General features: G+C 36.7%; 1 protein-coding gene across 1 annotated transcript in view; it reads right to left on the minus strand.

The window, feature by feature from the left end:
- Positions 1–22,631, minus strand: part of OXCT1 (3-oxoacid CoA-transferase 1) — a 176,244-nt gene that overhangs the window by 17,732 nt on the left and 135,881 nt on the right. The window contains 3 exon segments of the mRNA XM_037798944.1: positions 4,096–4,197; positions 6,778–6,858; positions 19,189–19,278. Of these exon segments, the coding sequence (XP_037654872.1) occupies positions 4,096–4,197; positions 6,778–6,858; positions 19,189–19,278 (273 nt within the window).

The following is a 22,631-nucleotide window of genomic DNA, read 5'->3' on the forward strand; positions in this document are numbered from 1 at the left end:
GTAAAACAAATGGTTTATAATGTAGAATGTAGGGGAACTAGCAGTAGAGAGTAATTAAGGAAGGGGGAACAATAATCCAAGAAGAACAGATAAGCTTTTTAACGTTCTGGGGATGCCCAGAAATGACTATGGTCTGTTAATTTCTGATGGATATAGTAGGAACAAGTTCGCAGAAAGGTTGCTATATTATGTAACTTTCTTGGGGTAAAGTAGGAACATGTTGGAAGTTAAGCAGTTATCTTAGGTTAGTTGTCTTTTTCTTACTCCCTTGTTATGGTCTCTTTGAAATGTTCTTTTATTGTATGTTTGTTTTCTTTTTAACTTTTTTTTTCATACAGTTGATTTAAAAAAGAAGGAAAAGTTAAAAAAAAAAAAAAAAAAGAAAGAAAAACAAGGAAAAAAAAATGATGTAGTGCCCCCTTGAGGAGCCTGTGGAGAATGCAGGGGTATTCGCCTACCCCACCTCCATGGTTGCTAACATGAGCACAGACATAGGGGACTGGTGGTTTGATGGGTTGAGCCCTCTACCATAAGTTTTACCCTTGGGAAGATGGTTGCTGCAAAGGAGAGGCTAGGCCTCCCTATATTTGTGCCTAAGAGTCTCCTCCTGAATGCCTCTTTGTTGCTCAGATGTGGCCCTCTCTCTCTGGCTAAGCCAACTTGAAAGGTGAAATCACTGCCCTCCCCCCTACGTGGGATCAGACACCCAGGGGAGTGAATCTCCCTGGCAACGTGGAATATGACTCCTGGGGAGGAATGTAGACCCGGCATCGTGGGACGGAGAACATCTTCTTGACCAAAAGGGGGATGTGAAAGGAAATGAAATAAGCTTCAGTGGCAGAGAGATTCCAAAACGAGCCGAGAGGTCACTCTGGTGGGCACTCTTACGCACACTTTAGACAGCGCTTTTTGGGTTCTGGAGAATTGGGGTAGCTGGTGGTGGATACCTGGGGCTGTCAGGCTACAACCCAGAACCCATGAGTCTCGAAGACAGATGTATAGGAATGTAGCTTGTGAGGGGTGACAATGGGATTGGGAAAGCCATGGGGACCACACTCCACTTTGTCTAGTTTATGGATGGATGGGTAGAAAAATAGGGGAAGGAAACAAGCAGACAAAGGTACCCAGTGTTCTTTTTTACTTCAATTGCTCTTTTTCACTCTAATTATTATTCTTGTTATTTTTGTGTGTGTGCTGATGAAGGTGTCGGGGATTGATTTGGGTGATGAATGTACAACTATGTAATGGTACTGTGAACAATCGAAAGTACGATTTGTTTTGTATGACTGCGTGGTATGTGAATATATCTCAATAAAATGATTAAAAAAAAAAAAGAAAGAAAGCAATAACAACAACAAAAGGAAAAACAGCAAAGACAGTAAAAATCCATCTTTTCCATTCCTGACTTATCCATATGAACAGAGAATAAACAGACAACAATAAGGGTATCCCTTTGTATATTCTCTTTGCAGCAGAGAACTGCACATTCTATGGTTCTCAAACACCTTATCTGATAAAGAAGAGGCTAACTTATTCATATAGGAAAAAAATATAAAGAACAGATGATTAATTAAGAAGAATTATTTGCTTTTATCACTGGAATAAGAAATCTTAAACAAAGTATTAAAAATCCCATTTTTTTCCCAGAGATTATTCAAAAGCTAATTAAAGATGTGCTTTTGTGCAAGGTGTTGCTGGGAGACTTCCTTTTTCCAAACGGAAATTCAGGAAAGGTTAATAGACAAAGACCTTGGTATAGTACCAGGAACAGTTATATGTGGATAATGAATTATGCAGCAAAATTGTTTTTACAGATATTTGTTATGCACTGATAGGTACAAGTCAAGCATGTAGCACATAAGGAAGAAATGTATGAAATATACGCTTGATTTATTAAGTTCTGTTAAATTGCTTTCTTCAGGCTGGGTACCTGCAACATTAACACATTTTCTTCTCATTATAACATTATTTCATTTTAACTAATAGATCTGCTCTTAAAAAGTTATGTGAGATTTAATAATTTTTCTTAATTTTATAGAGGCATTGCACCTTTACTTTTGATTAACTTCAAATGGATGGAACCATCCTACCATCCGCCATTAAATAGGCAATTGGTGACTTATTTATAAACAAGCATTTATATTAAAGGGCAATAATTTATGTTGCAGTATTATTTTCTATGTTTTAAAGAGGTTTGGGTTAATATCCAGAGTATATAAAGAAATCCTACAATTCAACAACATAAAGACAACCCAATTAAAAAAAATGGGCCAAAGACTTGAATAGATATTTCTCCAAAGAAGATATACAAAGCCAATAAGCACTTGAAAAGATGTTCAACATTATTAGCCATTAGGGAAATGAGAATCAAAACCATAACGGTATCTGATAGTAGTAGAATGGCTACTACTAAAAAACAGAAAACAGAAAATTACAAATGTTGAAGAGAATGTGGAGAAATAGGAACACCTATTCATTTTTGGTAGGATTGTAAAATGGTGTAGCCACTGTGCAAAACAGTTTGGCAGTTTCTCCAAAAGCTAAGTATAGATTTATCATATGACCCAGCAACCCCACTCCTAAGTCTAAATCCAGAAGAACTGAAAGCAGAGATTTGCACAAATATTTGCACACTGATATTCACAGTGGCATTATTCACAAACACCAAAAGATAGGAGCAACCCAAGTTTCCATTAACAGATGAATGGATAAGCAAAATGTGGTATGTATATACACAATGGAACATAAAAAGGAATGAAGTTCTGATACATACTACAACATGGATGAACCCTGAAGATACCATGTTCAGTGAAATAAGCAGACACAGAGGACAAATATTGTATATTGTATAGATCATACAATATTTACAAAATAATTATTTTGTAAATATCTAATTATTACAAAATATCTAATTATTACAAAATATCTAATTATTTTAGATATTATTTTAGATATTTTACAAATATCTAATTATTACAAAATAATTAGAATACGTCAATTCATGGAGTTATAAACTAGAATACAGATTACCAGGGGCCTGGATGGTAGGGAATGTGGAGTTAAAGCCTAAGTGGAGCAGAGTTTCTGTGTGGGGTAACGGAAAAACTTTGGTAACGGATGGTGGTGATGGTAGTACAACATTGTGAACATAATTAACACCACTGAATTGTATATCGCATTTTGTTAAAAGGGGAAATTTCAGATTGCATATGTGTTACCAGAATAAAAAATTTTAAGACCCAGAGAATTGTACAACACAAATAGCAAATGCTTATGTAAACTATGAATTATAGTTAAAGAATGTAATCACAATAATATTGCTTCATCAACTGCAACAAGGTAACACACTAATGCAAAGTGTTTTTAACAGGGAAACCTGGATGTGTGAGAGAGGTATGGGAACTCTGTACTTGGCTTATGAATTTTCTGTATACTTACATCATTTCCAACTTTAAAAAGGGAAGGATTTGGGGATTTATTAAATGGATACTCCCCTGATGTACTCATCTATTTTGTATGTCTGAGTTTTTATATGCTGAGCTTTTCTTCAAATGCAGGGTAACTTTTATGATTATAAAGCCAGTGGTATCAGAAGCCTGGCATTCTAATATCTTCAAAAGATGTAATAATCAGGTATAGAAGTTAATCAAAGAGAAAATCATAAGTTAGAAATGAGTTTAAAAATAAGGAAAGTATTATTTCTCCATGTGGGGCTCACAGTTGTGAGTTAATCAAGTTTAGCTATGACTGACATGTAACTAAAGAACAGAGCTCTGCAAGGTACTTTACATAAAGTCGCTCAGAGTTAAAGTTCAACCTTCTCTTCTCTTTCTAGCCGCCTGTGGTAGCTTTTCCTCCTCCTGATCTGACTCCTGAGTCAAACCCTGGCCTGTCTCTGCTCTCTCCGCTGTGAGTCAGAGCATGGCTCCTGCTCCCACCTGCTCTCATCTGGAGATACCCTTCCTTCCACTCCTGTTCACTGCAAAGGTCAACTCCAAAAATGATCACAAATTAATGGTTCATGTCCTGTAAACACCCACTAATCATGCTCGTGATATAGGACAAGTGGCTGGATTTGTGTGCAGAAACACTTACTGCAAAATCACACCCAGTGTTCTTCTGTATGTCATCCACTGTCAGGCCTTCCCAGAGTTCAATCAGAGTCAGCCCCTTCTTCTTGTCCACGTCAAACACTGCCTGTTGGAGTCAAGAAAATGACCATGACAACTTCTACCACCGTAATTATTTTATAGCACAAAACAGAAAAAAACCTCTCAAGTTCTAAAAGGAGAGACAAGACCCAGAAAAGACTTTGAAAATCAGCAATGACAAAATGGCAATTGTAACTATTAAATTTTGGTGAGAATAAGTGCCAAGTCCCTAAACAGTAATTAATTGTGGAACACTGCTGATGCTAGAAAATAAATGAGTGGTGACTATTATGGCATTTGTTACTACTTTAAACACTTGTAAAAAAAAAAATAACCTTCTATTTGTTGTCTAACATTTTTAGTCAAAATGTAAATTATATGATTAATAATGAGTTGAAAGAAAGAGAAAAAGAGAGAAAAAAAGTGAGAGAGGGGAAGAGAGAGTGGGGTAAAGAGAGAGAGAGAGAGAAAGAAAAAGAAAGGAGAAGGAAGGGAAGAGGAAGGGAAAACGAGAGGAAGGGAGGGAGAAAGGGAAAAAGGGAGGAGGGATATTTGAGAGGTGAAAGCACAGAGAAGGGGAAAAGTTGATAAAAGCTGCTAGGTAAAGAATTAAAGGAAACAAAAACAAGGCTCTGAAGTGACTGGGAGTAATTATAAAAGGATAGTCATTCTGTGTCTGAAAAATCACAGGTAATTGTTAAAACCTTCCTTTTAAATCCTATAAAGCACACAGGTCCTGAAGGGGTACTATGAGGTATACAAATCAAATGCAGATGCTTACTTTTAGGACAAGCAAGAGAAGACTAACCTCACTTTAAATATTACCTTATGACATTCTAGTATTTACTACCAGGTGATGTGGTGGTGCCAACTGGGATAGCTTAACCTCAAGAAGCAGACTTACCTGCTGTATCCAATTTCAAACATAAGCTTTCATACTTAGAAGTACGGCCTCTTCAACGGAAGGGACCTACAAAGTCAAGAATTTTTCAACACCTTCTCAGGTGGTCATTTGGGGGCTCTGCTTACATACTTCCCAGGGACAAGAAGCGCACTTGTTTCAAGGCAGACTAGCCTATTGATGGGAAGCTCTAATTAAAAGAAACAAAACTGTGTTTCTAATACTTGACTCCCTGGTCCTGAAGTTGTCTTCCAGTGCAATGGGGACTTTTGGCTCTTTCTGCTTTCATGGTTAGTTTCTTCTTTCACAGAAAAATATTACGCTTCCCAGATCTTTCCTCTCCTTTGGATTTATCTTAAATTCAGCTCTTATTTGTAGCCTTAGAATCTCTATTTTCAGCCACCTTGGACTGTTATATGGAACGAATACAATAACAAAACACATCCCAAGCATCCAGTACAGTGCCTGGTAGTTAGCAGAGACACAGCACAGGCCTGTTCTTTCTTTTCAGGAGCTTATTTTATTTTCACTTGTGTGTGAATGAACCAAAATTGGAGCCCCAAACACTTATATTTTCCAGCTGATTGATACTTTTTCCACAGGAGCAAAACATCAAGGGGACCAATGATACTTGCATTTTCTCTTTGTTTGATGAATTCCTGATGACCTGGTTAATTTATTAGAGAAGATAGTGTAGATTTAAGAAAATAGAGGAAGGCCCTAAGAAGACAATATTAAGGACAGAACCTCTTTTGAAATGTGGATTCTGGAAGTGTCGCGAGCCTGCTAATGTACTGAAAAGGCCTGCTTAGGACAAGTCTTACCTCACCTCAATAAGGGTTAGTGAACCAGATCAATGCCAAGGCAATATGACTATGGCTTTTGGCAAAGGAAGAGCATCATTAATAGAAAACAAACAAACAAACAAAAAATTCCTAATGTAGATAATTCCATTTTGTGGTTTTATCAAGATGTCGATTCAAGAAAATTCCATCCTTCCAACTGTGTTATAAGAATTACATCATTCTAACATCCTAGGTCAAATCTGGGTCAGAAAAATGACTGTAAGTAACCACCTATGAGGTTTTTCTCTGATATGGGTAGCTTTCAATTGTAACATTGATCAACATTTTTCCATCTAAGAAGGAAAAATCTAGAGAAGCACGAAAATGACAGGTAAGTTCTGAATTCCCATTTCATAAAAGAGGACAGAAAGCATACAAAAGTATAAAATACATTTCTTGGCTCACTTTGGGACCTGTAATTACTTGCATTTAAATTTGCAACCAAATTATTAAAACCCAATTTTGACTGAGTTTCCTAAAATGAAATGCAGCAATTTCTATTTGTGATTGGGAAAGCAAAGAAGAAAGGTAGGAATGATAAATATATTCTTAATTTTGTATATATCATCCAGCTTACACATAATAATCATCAAAATGTAAGGATCAGTATAATTTTTCTTTGATTATATCACACTGTCAAAGTTACCAAAGGTAGGAGTTTAATTTTGTGTTATTTCCAAAGGGTTGCACATTAAGAATGCTACATTTAGAAACATTAAGTTGGTGAATTTTCTCTATTCAGTTTACACACGGATTAAATTAATCATATTCCTACCAATGTAATACACTTTCAGTAGGCAAAAAGAAATCTTAAAAATGCTTATAACTAAAAAAGGCAGTGGCAGATACTGGAAGCAATAAAAAGAGAAAATCATACTACCTTCTCAGTAATAATGCGGTTGACACATTGCTTTCCAGTCAGTGGCAATGTACATTTCTCCATGATTTTATGTGCATCTCCCTGTTGTAAAGAAGAAACATCAGAAAAAGTAGTTAGGGACCTTAGAATAGGTAAAATCAGGACAAACAGAAACTGTCAGAGAAATTGTCTCCTAAAGAACAAGCTGTTTCAAGATTCACAGTCATCCTTTTACTTTCTTTCTGGAGGCAGCTTCTGTCCCTAAAATAATTTAGGGAGAATGGGAAGTTAATAGCCAAAGGCAGAAGTGATTTATTCAGGAAACACCCTGTTATAAACATGACATTCTCAAGCCTCAGCTCTTGTATCAGCTGATGGGAAACTCCACTTCCAATATCCTGTTTACTTTTCTCTTCCGGGGAATGGTCTCCTTGACAAGCAGGAGCTGCTATTGGCCAAGGATAGGTAGCCCACACAGAACAGCTTTTAAGAAATTATCTTAATTGTTAAAAAAGTAATATATGCACAGAAAAACAGTACTACCCTGCCATCCTCCTCACCCTTGGACCTGCTCTCAACAGACTCAATTCCAATTTTTTAAGTCATTTTCTTCTAAACTCTACATTTTAAAATATTATGCTTACCATGTTATTTATTGATTGACAAATCAATTTTAGACATTATTTACTAATTTCTTATTGTGGCAGATGGGGATTTAATTCTCTTACAATTAATCCCCTTGTCCTGCCCAACATTCCCTTCGTTACCTTCAATTCTTCTGATACAGGTACGTCCCAATTTGTGGTTAATTCAACAATCAGAATTTACATCACTCTGACAAAATGACCATGTAAAACTGTTCATTGCTGGTCCAACTAGTGTAGTATACCATGATTATATTCACTTTCTTATGCATATGCAGCTGTTTGTGCATTAGTAAAGTAAATGAGGAGCTAGCCTAAATCCACATTTTTTCAGATTTTTTTTTTTTTTTTTAGCCACAGTACACTTTCTTCAAACACAAAATTAAATGAGGGATTAAGAGTAGAAACCAGGTATTCACCTACTAATCCCCTTCCCCAACACCTCCCAGTACAGAGCGGCTGCAGAGGCAGTCTGTGAAGCGCAGGGAAATGGTGGCTCTGATAATCTGACCTTCAGGTCATTTTCTTCCGATTATGATTAAGCTCCTTTGGAAGTATCAAATGTCAGGGGCCTAAACTAGTACTTCCTTTGAGACTGAAGGCTAACCTAGCACATTCTAAATCTTCTCTTAAAAATGACAGAATGCTTCTATTGCTTCCTTCTGGATCTAAATGTAACACACATGACATCACCATCATTTTTAGCCCTCCCAATGCTAAAATATGCATCTGCTACCTGGTTTATATCTCTCTCCAAACTGGTGTCAGACCAAGTACGTGGTCAGAGGCAGGGAATTTCAGATAACTGGGTTTAATTAAGAAGATCTTCCTCCTTGTGATAACCTGTCAACTCACAAATGCATCAGTAATTAAAAGGTTTTAGTGGGCTTAACCCAATGCTTGGGAAAGAAAGGTATTCAATGTGTGGTTTTTGAATGAATGTATGCATGAATGAATGGGAGGAGAAAGGGAAGTCTACTGGGAATCTTTTAAAAATAGGTACTCTATTAATTCAATCAAAACTACTGTAAATACATAAAATGGGTTAAACATTACAACTTTAATAATAAGTTATATGCTTCTGAGTCTTGTATAAGAAAATTTATAGCTTTAGAAATAAAACCTCACTTTTGTTTCATTTCTAATTATCTATTTTCCTGTCGAGATTTAAAAGAAAGTTTTCACATGTCACAGAAGCTAAATTAAACAGCTGACATTAATGATGAATATTCGAATTTCTACAGTCGTCAGCTCTCCTTACACTTAATATAACTCATATAAGGCACATCACAATGAATTTCTGGCCAGGCTGTGAACAAAGCGAACAATCTGTAGACCTCTGAAGAACATTTTCTGCAGGGAGCTTTTACTTTTTTCTCCTTACTTGAGCATGATGTGCATCTGGTGTGAAAGCAGCCACTTGGTTTTTAATGAACAACCAACTTTGTTTTAGGAGGAATCATGAATTTCAAGTGACAGAATTAACTGTGTCCTACCAATTGAGTCCCTTTATAGACCATTTTTAGCATACATAGCAAAGCGGAGTGGTTAAGAGCATGGGCACTAAAGCCAAGCTACCTGCCACACACTAGCTGTAAAAGGTCCATGTGCCTCCACTTCCCCATTTGTCTTCCCTCACAGCATTACTGGCAGGCTTAAATAAGACAACAAATATCAAGTGTCTAGCACTTGGCAAGTGTTCAACAAATGTCAGCTGGTATTATTTATACAAACTATATTAAACATTTCTATAATCTACCAGGGAATGTGTTAGGAGCTTTTAAGTTCCTATGTGAAGGCTGACAGAATTACACTGAAAACGGTCTTAACACAATTCCCGAGACCCACAAAACTAATGAAAACACAACACATTTGTGGGCAAACCATATGGCTTGCTTAGGAAACTGGCATCAAGAGTAATCTTGCAGTTATAACAATGTAGCTAAACGACTCCATTCACATTTAGCTCCAAGACATAGCCCAGATCAAAGAAAAAGAGAAAATGAGATGAAGAAAGATTAAAGAATGTCACAATTTCAATATTCAACAATAGGTTAGCTATGAAGCCAAATATGACTAACTCCCACTTTAGCACTCTATTCTAACCATGGCAGGCTGAGCCTCACAATATGGTATGGCAGCTGCATATATTAATGATTCACAAAGGAGGAAACAATTGCTGAGTTTTTAGCATTTAAAAAAAATCATAATAAAGAGATGCAGTGTAGTGTGGTAGCAAGGAACATATATTAGGAGTCAAGAGATCTAGCTCTGACAATTAATAGTCATTTGGTCACAAATTTTTTTGCTATAGCTTTCTCTTCTTCATGTGATCATAGTCAGAAATAGTATGAGATATTCTGAACGTGAAATAAACTAGGAGGAGCTGAATCTATGGGCAAATGTGTAAGTTCGTAAGGTTGGTGGGGTCTTATTCACCCTTCTCATTCTGCTTCTTTATCTCCTTTACACATCAACAGATGTCCGAAAAGGCAGAGGAATGGATACAAAATATTGTGTTAAAAAATGCTTTGATTAGACCCGAAGGCTCCTGATTTCTGAGTCCTTATTCACTAAAGTCATCATAAACTTGCTGAATCACTAAGTTCCTTTCCTCTATACGCTTCTCCACTTTTTCTCTTCTTCCCCCTTTCTGACCTACCATGCCTCATGAAAGATCTAGTAATTCATCATTTCTTTTCACAATGACTTAAGGTCTTAGTATTGTCTACTGCTTGCTTCATGGTGATCTCTCTTTAGTTTTAATTCTTTAAATTTCTGTGTGAAATACTGAAATTCTTCTGTAACAGACAACTCTGATTAAATGATAATAAATCCCCTTGTTTTCTTTACAATAAATTTCATGTATCACAATATGCTTAATCTCAAATAAATACTCTGTTTTCACAGCAAGATGATTTTTTGCATTTGATGTCAACATTTCATTAACCTGAGGCAAACGAACATTCTTGTAAGATTCTGCTTTATATGAAACTCCATTTTATACTCCTCTTTTCTGTGAAGTGCTTAAATGTGGTTACAATATAACTTTTCTTTCAGGCACCTCCTTTAGGAAAGCCTGAGGGATCAACTACACAGAGTGCAAATTAGAGGAGCTAATAGCTCCTTAAGGACCATGCCTTTAAGGCTTTGTTCATGCTACCTGGAATACTCACTAACATGTGCCCCACCACCCCACATTCAAATGACAACATCCTTCTAATTCTTCAAGACTTGACTCAGGTATCATTTTCCCTGGGAAAACCTCCTCTAACATCCCCAGCCCAGTGCATCTCTTATATGCTCCAGTACTTCTTTTACTTACCACACAATTTCTGATTGTTGACCTCCTTTCACCCTTCACTGGACTAGGAGCTCAATGAATGATGAAGCACTTTATCTTTGTATCTACAGCAATGAGTACAGTGCTAGGTAAACCATAGTGACCAGTAAACGTTGTCTGAATATTTTAATTCTGACTCAAGGAAACTCCAACAGAGTTGGAACTGTAAAATAGCAAGTGACTATGGGTCTATGGACAACTAGATGCTGCTTTTTTTGATCTAAGATATGCATTTGTACATTCCCAGCATCTCTGAGCTCACCAGGACAAGCGTAGCTAGCATAAGGGTGTGAAGGGACTTATAACGACTTTGGGAAGATAAAGGCATGCATGATCAAAGGGAGAAACCGAAACACTTTGGACTTCAATATGAAATATGAAAGAGAAGCAGAGTGAATTCCTGTTATTCTACCCCTTCTATCTCCTCCCCCCACAGTTCCAAGGTTTGCCAAAATCTACTTAAGAGAAGGGCTACACAGGCTAAACTTGACAAAGGAATATTCAGTACCTAACCCAGCCACTGGCAGGTCTCCCTTAGAGCTTGCCAAAGTATGACAGAAACAGCCTTCTTTCTCCCCGCTGATCTCAATGCTAAGTCAAGGGAAATCTCTTCTATATACACACGCACATGCACACACACACACACAAACAGTGCAGACATAAAATACTGTGAGGCACTTATTACAAAATACATGACTATCAAATCACTATGATGATAGATATGGTACACAGAAGAGAAAAACAGGACTTGCTAAATAAAAGAAATCAAGACACACAGAATAAAAGGACATGATATGATTACTCAGACTGAGTTTATCCTCATGGGATACTTCTGGCCTTTACACAGCACCTATTAAGTAAGGAGTCTAATGATCCACACAGGACTGCAGTGGAAGCTTTGGTAGCTCTAAAGTAAAGGACATTTGCTACTAAAAATTATTTTTATATGTGGATGTAATAACGGTTTGTGGTTACAGGCACATTCTCAAGGGGCAATACTAGCCAAATTAGTATATACAGATACAGCAAGCCATTTCCCTGCAGATGAAGTCTTCAGAACTTTGAGAAATTAGAATAAAGGCCCCCTTTCTTCAATATAAAACAAAAATCATTAGTATGACCTAACATTTATTGTTGTCCTCTCTAAAGATTATATCATGTGATCTCTAGCCTGAGGATGATGGAGCCCAAGAAGGAGGAAGAATGATCTTTTATTTCCTTTCATGAATTGTTGTGGTATCTTGGAAAGTTTCTCTTGGCATTAGTTTTCCTTTTAACTAATGTGGACATTCTTGCACAAAAATTCATAGTTATAGATTTTAAAGTTATTAGTCTAATTAAATTATGTAAGACATTTCTAAGAGTTTTACCGGTTGTTGGACTAGGTTTGTTTTATTTTTTTCATTATAACATTTTTGCAAGGGTTTCTACCATTATTGGAAAGACAAGACAAAAATGAGTAAGGGTTTCTATTTTGTAAAGGTGAATAATTTCTTTCCAAACAGGTGCTAACCACTAATAGTCTATTTAAGAAACTATAAAAGATTTGTAAGCTTTTACGAATGTAAAAAATTAAGCCAGCTTAACTACTATTAATTATGGATTATATTGATTATATTGATTTATTTATTTTGGAGTATTTTCAATGTTGCTGAATATTATCACAATAATCTTTCCCAGAAAAAGACGCTTTAAAAAAAAAAAAAAAAAAAACCTTCATATTTGTTGGGTTTTGTTAACAGATTTTATCCAAAATAAATAGGAATAATAAATCCCATTTATTTTTTATAATCCCTCTCCACAAAAAGCAAAAATGAGATAAAATGGTGTTCAAGATTTCTATAGGAGACCTGTGATATCAGATACGAATTGGACTTCACAAAAAAATTATTCACAAAGATTTATTCCAAACTTCTTAACAATATAATTATGACTTTTTATCCCTTCAGAATCCAGACCTCCTAAAGTAATAAAACTAAAATCCAAATCTGCTTTAGAAATAGAGCTCTCATTTATGTTCTCTAAAATAGGTACCCAAGCTTTGCTTGTTTTCAGTAAATGACAACTGTGACTTGAGTTTCTTTGTTTTTGTTCTCTGAATGATATACCCTTAGGAACACATTTCCAGCACACAATACTGAGAGGAAAAAGCACTTTCCTTTATATTGATGATGCTGGTGACACATGCTAAAAAGAAAAGTTTAGTAAAATTAAATAAATGAATAAAGGGTCAGAGCAGGATACATGTATGTGGATTCTGGGCTTGATTTAGCTCTTAAATTCCACTTGACTTTTATCAGAATACTTAACGTCTCTGGGATTCAGTTTGTCTTTGGAAGGGAAATTATGAGTCCTATCTCAAAAGGGCATTATAATGCTAAAATAGAGACAGCAGATCTGCAATGGCTTGAGAAAAGTTAAAAGTGCTCTGTATGTCCAAAGTAGCATTATTATTTGAAGAATTAATTAATTAAACAAATACTTACTGAGCCCTAATGTATGTCAGACACTACTCCAGGCAGTGTTTATAAGATCTCTAGTCCCTGCCCTCACGGAGCTTACATTCTAGTGAATAAGGGGGATGAAGAGTTGTCAGAAGGCAGGTGTTCCATTTTATAGAATAGGGGAGTAAAGGAAAGCTTCTCTGATAAGATGATTAGCAGAAACCTGAGTAAAATGAGGGAATGAACTATGCAGGTTATCTGGGGAAGAGCATTACAGGCAGAGAGGTCAGCAAGTACAAAAACCCCGAGGTAAGAAGATGCTTGGAATGTTCCAAGAACATACTGGAAGAGCACAGGGCTAGAGCTAAGTGGGAAAGATTGGTAGCTGATGGAATCAGCGAAGTAGTGGGGGTAGAGCAGACATACCTTTAGACAGTGATACAGAGGCAATGATAAAGACACTGGATTTGAATCTGTATGAGAGGAAAGCCATGGAGGGTTTCTAAGCCAAGGAAGAAGTGACATATGACCTGATTTACATTAAAAAAAGAAAAAAATCACTCTGGCTGCCGTGTGGAGAACAAACTGTGTGTGTGTGTGTGTGTGTGTGTTGGGAGGCAAACCATTTACTTATTCAGGATCCTGATATAAATGTCCTTTCACATATCTAACAAATACAATATCTCTCAAGAGATTTTGAGGCAAAAATTATGATTAGATAAAGAGGGTCATTACTTAGTGATAAAAGGAACAACTGTCCAGAAGATATAATAGTCCTTATAACACATAAAACAAAAATGGACAGAAGTACAAAGAGAAATGACAAATGTTGGAAGATTTTATGAGGATTTGACTGGACACAAATTTATAAAAGATAAGGAAAATTAAAGCAATTATTAAGCTTAATCCAAGGGTCATATATGGAACCCTACATCTAAGAATTAGAAAATACACATCATTGCAACCACACATTTCCAAATCTGGTATCATTCTCCTGGCCAAAATCCTTCTCTGAATAAACTAGAAACTCTTTCATAAGGTATAGAAGACTCTCAGCAATCTGGCACTTGGCCTAACTCTCTAGTCATATTTTTTTCCATCTAATCTCTCTTACTTTGCTCTCTAACAACAGGGACTAATGTAAATCCCTCAACAAGCACTGCCCTTCTATACCCCAGTGCCCATTCATTCTCTCAACTTTTACTTTACTGTAAGTAAAGCTTTACTCTCTGAAAAACCCTGCTCTCCATGCAAATGATGTGTCATCCCATGGGAAGCCCTCTTTGTTACTTCTGCAGAAAGGACTTGGGTGCTCTACACTCTACTCTATAAACTCTACTTTGGACACCCCACTATTTTTAAGTATTTATTTGTATGACTTTCTCCCCATGAGACTCTGAGTTGCCTAAATAAAAGACAATGCCTTTTCATTGTTTCAGTTCCTCTGCTCCTAGTACAGCACCTGGAAAATACAGGTCCTCAATAAATATTTGATGGCTGCATAAACAAATAAGTTGACATACTCACATGTGGTCATTCTACCAAATTCCAAGACAAAGAATCAAGGAATATTCATTTGGTCACTTGTAATATCTGGAGGATGAAAGGCACTACACCATATAAAAGCATAAAATGGAGACTCATTTATCTATGATTTTATAGTGGTAGGAGTGAGCCTGATGAAAAGGCTGAGAGAACAAAATATGAAAACACCTAGGCAAAGGAAACAACATGATGTGTTTGTGGAGCTCCTAGAATAAAGGAAGCCCTGGAGCCAATGGGCTGTTGGCTGAGTTGATCACAAAAGGCCTGTGAGCTAAGGTAAACTAAGCAGTGGGGACTTTAATAAAGAGTTCTAAATAGGAATGAATGTATAAACAATCCGACTTTAATGCCAGACTGGCCAACTCTGGGTACATTGTGTTTGATTACTGGGAAGGAAGGTCAGACTACAATGGTGATCCATGCAGATGTGATTGGGGTCTAAAAAAGAACAAGGATGGTAAACATACATAGGAGGGAGAGGACTGTGTAATATGCGCACACTACCTACAGGGTTTGGGGTCAAGGTAAAGAGCATATGAGTGGCTGGGATGTCACCATTCCTCTAGTTTGGCCAAACAGGAGGAAAAATATATTTAAGGCAAATGATGATTGTTTCACTTGTGTATGTGTTACATTTGAGGTAGTTGAGGGACAAGCAGATGGAATTGTCTAGAAGATAGTTAACAATACAGTTTTAGAACTCATCAGAGAATACAGGTCTAGTTATAAGGATTAGGGAACTATCGGTTAATAAAAAGTTGGTGCCAACAATTTAGATGGCAGTCAAGAAAAGCAAAGATTCAAAGACGGAGGTGCAAGGAGTCTGGCAGGAACCCACAAAGAAGGGGATTGGGCACCCATGGATCAGGTTAGTGGGGCAGCTCTGTAATCCTCAACGAACAGCTACCAATTTTGGATCCAAGGCTGCTGCTGTAGTAGAGGCTTTCTCATATAGCCAGAAGAGGAATAAAGAAAGTCTAATGAAATCAACTTTATCTTTAAGAAGACAATGCAGAAATTACACACATCAGAAATGCTCAGATTCCACTGACTCACACTAGCTTACATGGACACATACATTCAAGGAAGGCTGGGAAATGTAGTCTGTCACTGGGCAACTATGTACCTAGCTAAAACTGGAGGACTGTAAAACAAAAAGAAAAGAGGGGAAGATAGATACAAGGAGGCAAAATTAGATACTCAGATGGTTTTGCTTTAAGTACTTTGCTGATATCTGTCTCACAGAAGCAACGAGAGTTTTGAACAGGGAAAAAGGAAAGAAGTAAGAGAAAGGGATGATTCTGGAACCTGAAGCTTCCAGAAAAGGGTAAGTGTAGGTGGGGTGCTGGTCAGAGGTACCTGTGCTGAAGAGGCGGCATGGTGCACACTACGAAGAACAGCATGGGAGCTGAACCAAACTGAATCAAGCTCCTGGCTTTGCCACTTACCTGAGCAAGCTTCTTTTCTGCCTACATCCCAACCACACTTCAGAGGGTCACTGAGGAGTTAATGAGATAAAGTATGTGCACTGCTGTGAGTAGTGCCTTGCACCCAACAGAGACTCAACTGTTGCTCCTTTCCTAACTTTTCTTCCCATTTTTAGAGAACAGAAGAGAGGATATACCAAGAGATGAAAAAGAAGTCTAGGAAAGAAGGTGGTTGGACACCAAAAAAACTTTGCCTACTTTCCAATTTTGCTTAGAATCTTGATGTCTACGTTTAAATGAAAATCATGTTACGATGTCAGTTTGAAGGCTGTGACTGCCATAAGTCTCCAGAATTATTTTTATGACAGAGGAAACGTGATGATGACTACCCTAGAGCAGTACCAGTGGAGAACCAGGTTTCAAAATTTTAGAAGCTGCTGGCACCTGAACTAAAGGAAATGGCTGGGTGCAAAGGCTTGAAAGGAAAGAGTTTCTTTGTCTGATTAAAACACCAACAAAAACAGCATGCTTTTAAAGGGCAGCAATGCTATATGTATAAACAATCGGCATCTATAACCCTACAGACCAGAAAAGGGAGTAAAAGGAAGGCTGCCCTGGAAAACCTGTTGACAGCTCCACCTACTTAGCAAAAAAAAATTAAAAAAAAAAAAAAAAAAAAAAAAAATCTGCTAAAGCAGCACAAGAATCCAAGAAGATCATTATTTCATTTGAGGCTTTAATCCTTTATTGCCACCTTTTCACTCCTACATCTTAACAAAACTCTAGGGATTAGTTCCCCAAACTGTTCACTTAATCAGAAGGCAGCAGAAGGTATCTAGTATCTAAAACAACAGATCACTAACTAGAGAGGCTACCAGGAGTGAAAATCCTCTCCTCTCCGTCTGCCTTCTAGCCCCTAACAATCTTGAGTCAGAGCAAAAGATGTGCAAAAGAAGTGGCAAGTTTCCTCTGTTCCCTTGAGCTAGACCAGTAACAATTAATCCTGGTGAACAACAGATAGTAGTAACCACACATTCAGAAACGTGGGTAAAATATGAAGGTGGCAAGAAGACAAACTTCTGTTTGTTAAGAGTTCAAGGTTATGTAACTATTGAGTGGGAACAAATTGTTATTGTTATCAATTTTTATTACAAGTAAATTTGTTGTTGGTTTGTACACATGAAAGTATTTAGGAAAAATACCTAACTCTAATTCTGGGCTGAAACTCAATGCCAATTTTTCCACTGAGAAAAAGCAGAAGAAAAGGTAAAAATATTATCTTGCCTCTGTGAAGAGCTTTAATAAGGGATTTCTAATCAGAAGTTTGAACCACCATTTATTTTCCTCTATCAGAAATTCCAGCTGAGGGGAGAAAAAAGACTTAGGGGGGAAAAGACAAAAGAAAAAAAAGAGAGAGAATTTATTAAATACAGGCCTAATGTTTTGAAAACAAAAGCACAAAAACAATGCAAAATGAGTTGGACTTCAGTGCCTAAGAGTCAACATTAAAGTAACAACAAAAGGAAGTTGGAAAGAATTTTCTCCAAATAGAAATTATGTTCCAGAATGGATTCGGATTTGATTTGCATGTTTGGCATCCTTTGCCTCTAAAAATGAAGTATTCTGGATGCTTTTGTAAGTCATTGCTCAGAAGTCACCTGTGTTGATTTCATTTCTTTTGTTCCACATTTATGTACCACTGCTCAGTTCACAGTGTTTACTAAACAATTATGATAATTTCATATTTATTACAGTTTTCACAACAAAACCATTTCATGGCACTCATCACTCTGTAAGAGAACTCCCCCATGGGAAACAAATCAGATGCAAATCTTCTAGCTCTATGGCTCTCCCACAGTGCTCTATCACCAGATAAAAACAGAGCAAATAAACTATAAGTTCCACTCAAATCAGCAAGTCTCAAAGTGAGAGTAGGTGGGTTTGGTTTTTAAAAAAAGAGTCATAAAGAAGGAAAGAGAATGAACAAAGGGGGTAAGAAATGAAGAAGGTACCACCTAGCATCAACTTTGCAAATCAGCAAAATCCCATAAATTGAGGTCAGGAAAGCATTAAGCTGAGATTCAAAGGCACCAAGTTGGGAACAAGGAAGAACTTTAAACTGATAGCTTTGTGTTAGGGGACTGGGTTTTAGAGTCAGAGACACTCAGCCTAATCTCAGTAAAACTAGTTATGTGATCTCAAACAACTTACTTAACCTCTCTGAAGCTCTATTTCTGGAACCATAGAAAATTCCTACATCAAACTCAAAAAATTATTATCAGGATTAAAATACACACATACACAAACAGAGTGCTTAGTTTACTGTCGACACATAGACAATGCTCAAAAAAATGGTTAGCTATTAGGATTGTAGGATGATGATGATGATGGAATACAAGCTCCATGAGGCCAATGACATTTGTCTAGTTTTGGTCACTGTCAAATACCCAGTGACTAAGCAGTGTCTAGCATATATTAGGCATTCAAATTAAAATAAAAGTTCAATACTTTTCAGAATAAGGATACTTGCTATCACAAAGCCCACCATTTTCTAACACCTTTCTCAAAATGGCACCTCAAAGCCTTGGTAAAGTGCTATATTGTCCATTTGAAAATAACTGTTGGGAAAAACCCATATTTTGTTGTGCTTTCCATTCTGCACACAGATAGCAACCACTAGGATCATCTTAAAACCTGAATCAAAACATCTGCACTGACAGCTTTTCACTGCCTTAGGAATAATCAGAGCTTTTACTTTTCATTTGTATGTGAGCCAAATATTTGAAGAACATCCTGTTGTTTTGCTTCACTCAAAATTAAACAATTACTTAGCTGAATCAAAAGAAATAACTAACTTTATTTTAAGCCTAACTAACTTTATTTGTAACCTATCTCTGTAAAATATAAATGCCATCAACTAGAATGATCCAGAGAAATGACAAAAAACACAGTCACGTGACCTGGTATACTAGGTTTTGATATATTGTGAATTTCCAAAAAGCAGTATTTGGGGGCAGAGCACACATTACCTTTGCAGAATGTTCCATGGTGACGACCACTTTGGTTTTGGCACTGGACACTAAATCCATAGCACCTCCCATTCCTTTCACCATCTTCCCCTGCAAAACAGAAACTGAAAATAAGAACCAGCTCTAGGTCTTTCACTTCTTCAGTGTGGAGGAGAACAAAATTAAGTTGTAAGAATAAACCACTGGAATAATTAAGGAGAAAAATTCAATGACTTGCTCAGTACTTGAAGCTTTATTAGAAGTTTTATTAGAACTGCAACAACACCTCCCATAGAATGCTTTCTACCTTAATATTCTGTTATTCTATACTTAAAGGATAAAATTCAGGATAAATATTACAAATGTGTCTTTTATTAAATGTTGCTAAGCTGTTATTTTGTTGATGATACATTAGCAATAAGACAACCAATGAATAAGATAAGTCTTAAGAATCTTTCCAGAATTCTGGCACATCACTATTACTACAGAAACATTAGATCGAAATCCACATACTCCTGACATCTATTTCTTTTTTTTTCTAAACACATAATTGGCACACTGAATCTTCAATTACAGATACTTTCCAAAGTATTCTCAGATTTCCTGCAGACTGAAATGCCATTAAACAGTAGGCTGAGGTACTAATGGTGTTTCTCTAGTAATGATTAATATGAAAGGTGAGTCTGTCTTCTAGCACTTGGCATTTATCTTGCTCTTAGAAAAACAAAACAAAACAAAACATATTTCTGTTAAGCAAAAACAGAAAACAGACTCAGAGTTTAGTCTCCATTCACCATTACCTTTCTATTTTGATTCATCTGTCCATCCCTTCATTCATTAAATATTTATAAACCACATTCTATGTGCCACACACACTCTGAATAATTCCCTCTGTCTATGCTGTCTCCTGGTTATAGAGTTTTGGAAAAAGCAAGTGCTTTCAGAAATGATGAAATAAATTCTTACTGAAGTACACTGAAGAGAAACATCTTCCAATATTGAAACTTCCTTAAAATTTTATATATATTTTCAACCCAAGTCCTCTTGCTGATTTAATGGCAAACTTTAAAGGGCTCTTGGCTCCTTTCCCATTCATAGCTATCAGGAGATTAGGAAACACACTCACACATGGCATTAAAACATAATCTAGAACCCCCCAATGTCAGAGTATTTTAGAGGTCAACACAATAGGACATGGACATGAATTAGATGTGAGGGATAGAAAAGAGGAGTAGGAGTCACATTTTTGTGGTTTGGTTCCTGCCTCTAACAGACAGTAGCTGGGTGTGAGGAACAGGAAGGGAGGGGTGAAGAACAGTTTGTTTTTTGTTTTCAGACATATTAAGTTAGAAATGAAGGAAAATATCCATGTCTATAAGCCAAGCCTCCATCCCTAGCTGCAATTTTAGTAAATTAGGCACCAATTCACCATGTTTCTGTAGAGTGCAAAATATGGATAAGTCTTAGATGGAAGCAATGGATGGCTAGTTTGGGATTTTTAGAGCATCAAATGACACTAAAGGACCTACATTATAAAATGTCTCAATCTGCTGTAGTAAGATCATCCAACAAGTCTCAGCTTCCACACAGTGCCCTTGGGCAGATTCTCTATGAATGTGAGTGTTAGAAGAAAGGAAAGCAAATAAACCAAAGAAAACTAGAAACCAAGCAAGCATGTTAAAATTCCTTGGATTTAAAAAAAAATTTCCTTGAATCAGAATATACCATGGACAAATTTTTCCCCTGCGACACAATGATTACATAGGTAAAAGCTTATGACGGCCTCAAAGACAAGGCTTGTCCAGTTTAGATGAATCTGATTTACACATTTTAAATCGCTGTCAATTAGTTAAGAAATATTTATAGAACATGTATGGGGTACAAAACACTGTACTGGCAGGAATATAAGGAGAAGTAAAGCATGGTAGAAGACCCATTCCTTTGTTTCTGTTAAAAAGAACATTCCTGAAAATGAATAGCTTTCATCACTCAAAAAGATACAAATGGTTTGTTGTTTTTATCCTCAAAGCACGTTACAAATTTCAAAGCACTATTTTTATACTTTAAATTATTTTTCATTTCCAAATGTGAGAAATTCACTAGATTAGAGATCTATTCTTTTAGCCCACTGTGCAATGTTGGATAACAATGAACCTCTTGGAAAATGAACATTAGCCAGGAATAAGAGTATCTATCTGCCCTACCATAGTTGTTGTGAGCACTGCATGAGATAATGTAAGGAAAATTGGGTAGTAATTTGTAAATCACTGCATAAATAAAGTTTATAAATTTATTCACTTATATCTTCACTCAGTCAATTCAATTTATTAAGCATCTAGTATGAACCAGGCACTGTACTGTGTGCTGGAGTTAGAGATTATCAAAACAGGGTTCTTTTCCTCAGAAATCTCATTGTCTGGGGGAGGAAGAGTGGACATAAGTAATAAAAAAGACTCAGTTCAAACTTCCATCCTCTATACGCATTCCCCACCTCTCCCTCACCCCCAAGGTAGAGCAGGGTCCCTTTCTCCTGTGCTCTTGTACTATTCAGTATGTAGTTCTATCACAGCACTGACCATTGTGAAGTTCAACTTTGCTATTTTTTTTTTTGCATTTTTAGTATTTGAATGAGTGAATGGATGAAGGAATTAAGCTAACAGAGGTACAGTCAGGTTCTAAGCAGAACACTGATGATACAGCTGCTAAGTTTGCCTGGAATCAGGGATGGGGGCAAGAGATTCAGGAAGTTTCACAAAGGTGTTTCACAAAAGTAGCTTGCCAGATGAGAGGAGAAATACTGAGAAAGAATACAGTAATATTTCCTAATAGGAAGTACTTGCAGCAAACTAATAGGAAAATCTGCAAATATTTGGTTTTCTTATTTTTTCAGTATGTTCACTGTATTGGAAAAGAAAATTAAATGTTTCCCACCATTTCAATTCCCAAATGATTTCTGAAACAGAATAAACCATCAAAGGAAAACAATTCATTCTATCTATACCAGCAGGAAAAAAACAGGGTTATGTAAGACATACTTTCTGATACCCAAGTGGGAAATTAATCACTGTCCTTCAATCCAGCATAGCAGGCATCCTTTTTGGACCATACTACTTGCATTTCCCAGCTCTCTTGTTAGGGGTGGCCACGTGCCTGAGTTGTAGACAAAGGAAGAGAGGGAGGTGATTATCTGTGACTTCCACACTCTAGCTCCTAAAACCATCCCGCGTGCAATCCTTCATGCTCTTTCTTCTGTGATGTGGACACTGACATCCAAGGTGACCTTGGAAGATGGCTAAGCTTCCCTCAGCCTGGATCATTAAATGACCATATTTAGCAGAGCTCACTTACTTGGAACAACATTGGACTGTTCAATATTAATGAAAATAAACTTATAGGTTGATAAACCACTGAAATTTAGGTTCATTTGTTACAGCACCCAGTGTGACTAATATGATGTGGTGCTC

Source organism: Choloepus didactylus, chromosome 11 (genome assembly GCF_015220235.1).
Source record: "Choloepus didactylus isolate mChoDid1 chromosome 11, mChoDid1.pri, whole genome shotgun sequence".
Classification (NCBI taxonomy): Eukaryota; Metazoa; Chordata; class Mammalia; order Pilosa; family Megalonychidae; genus Choloepus; species Choloepus didactylus.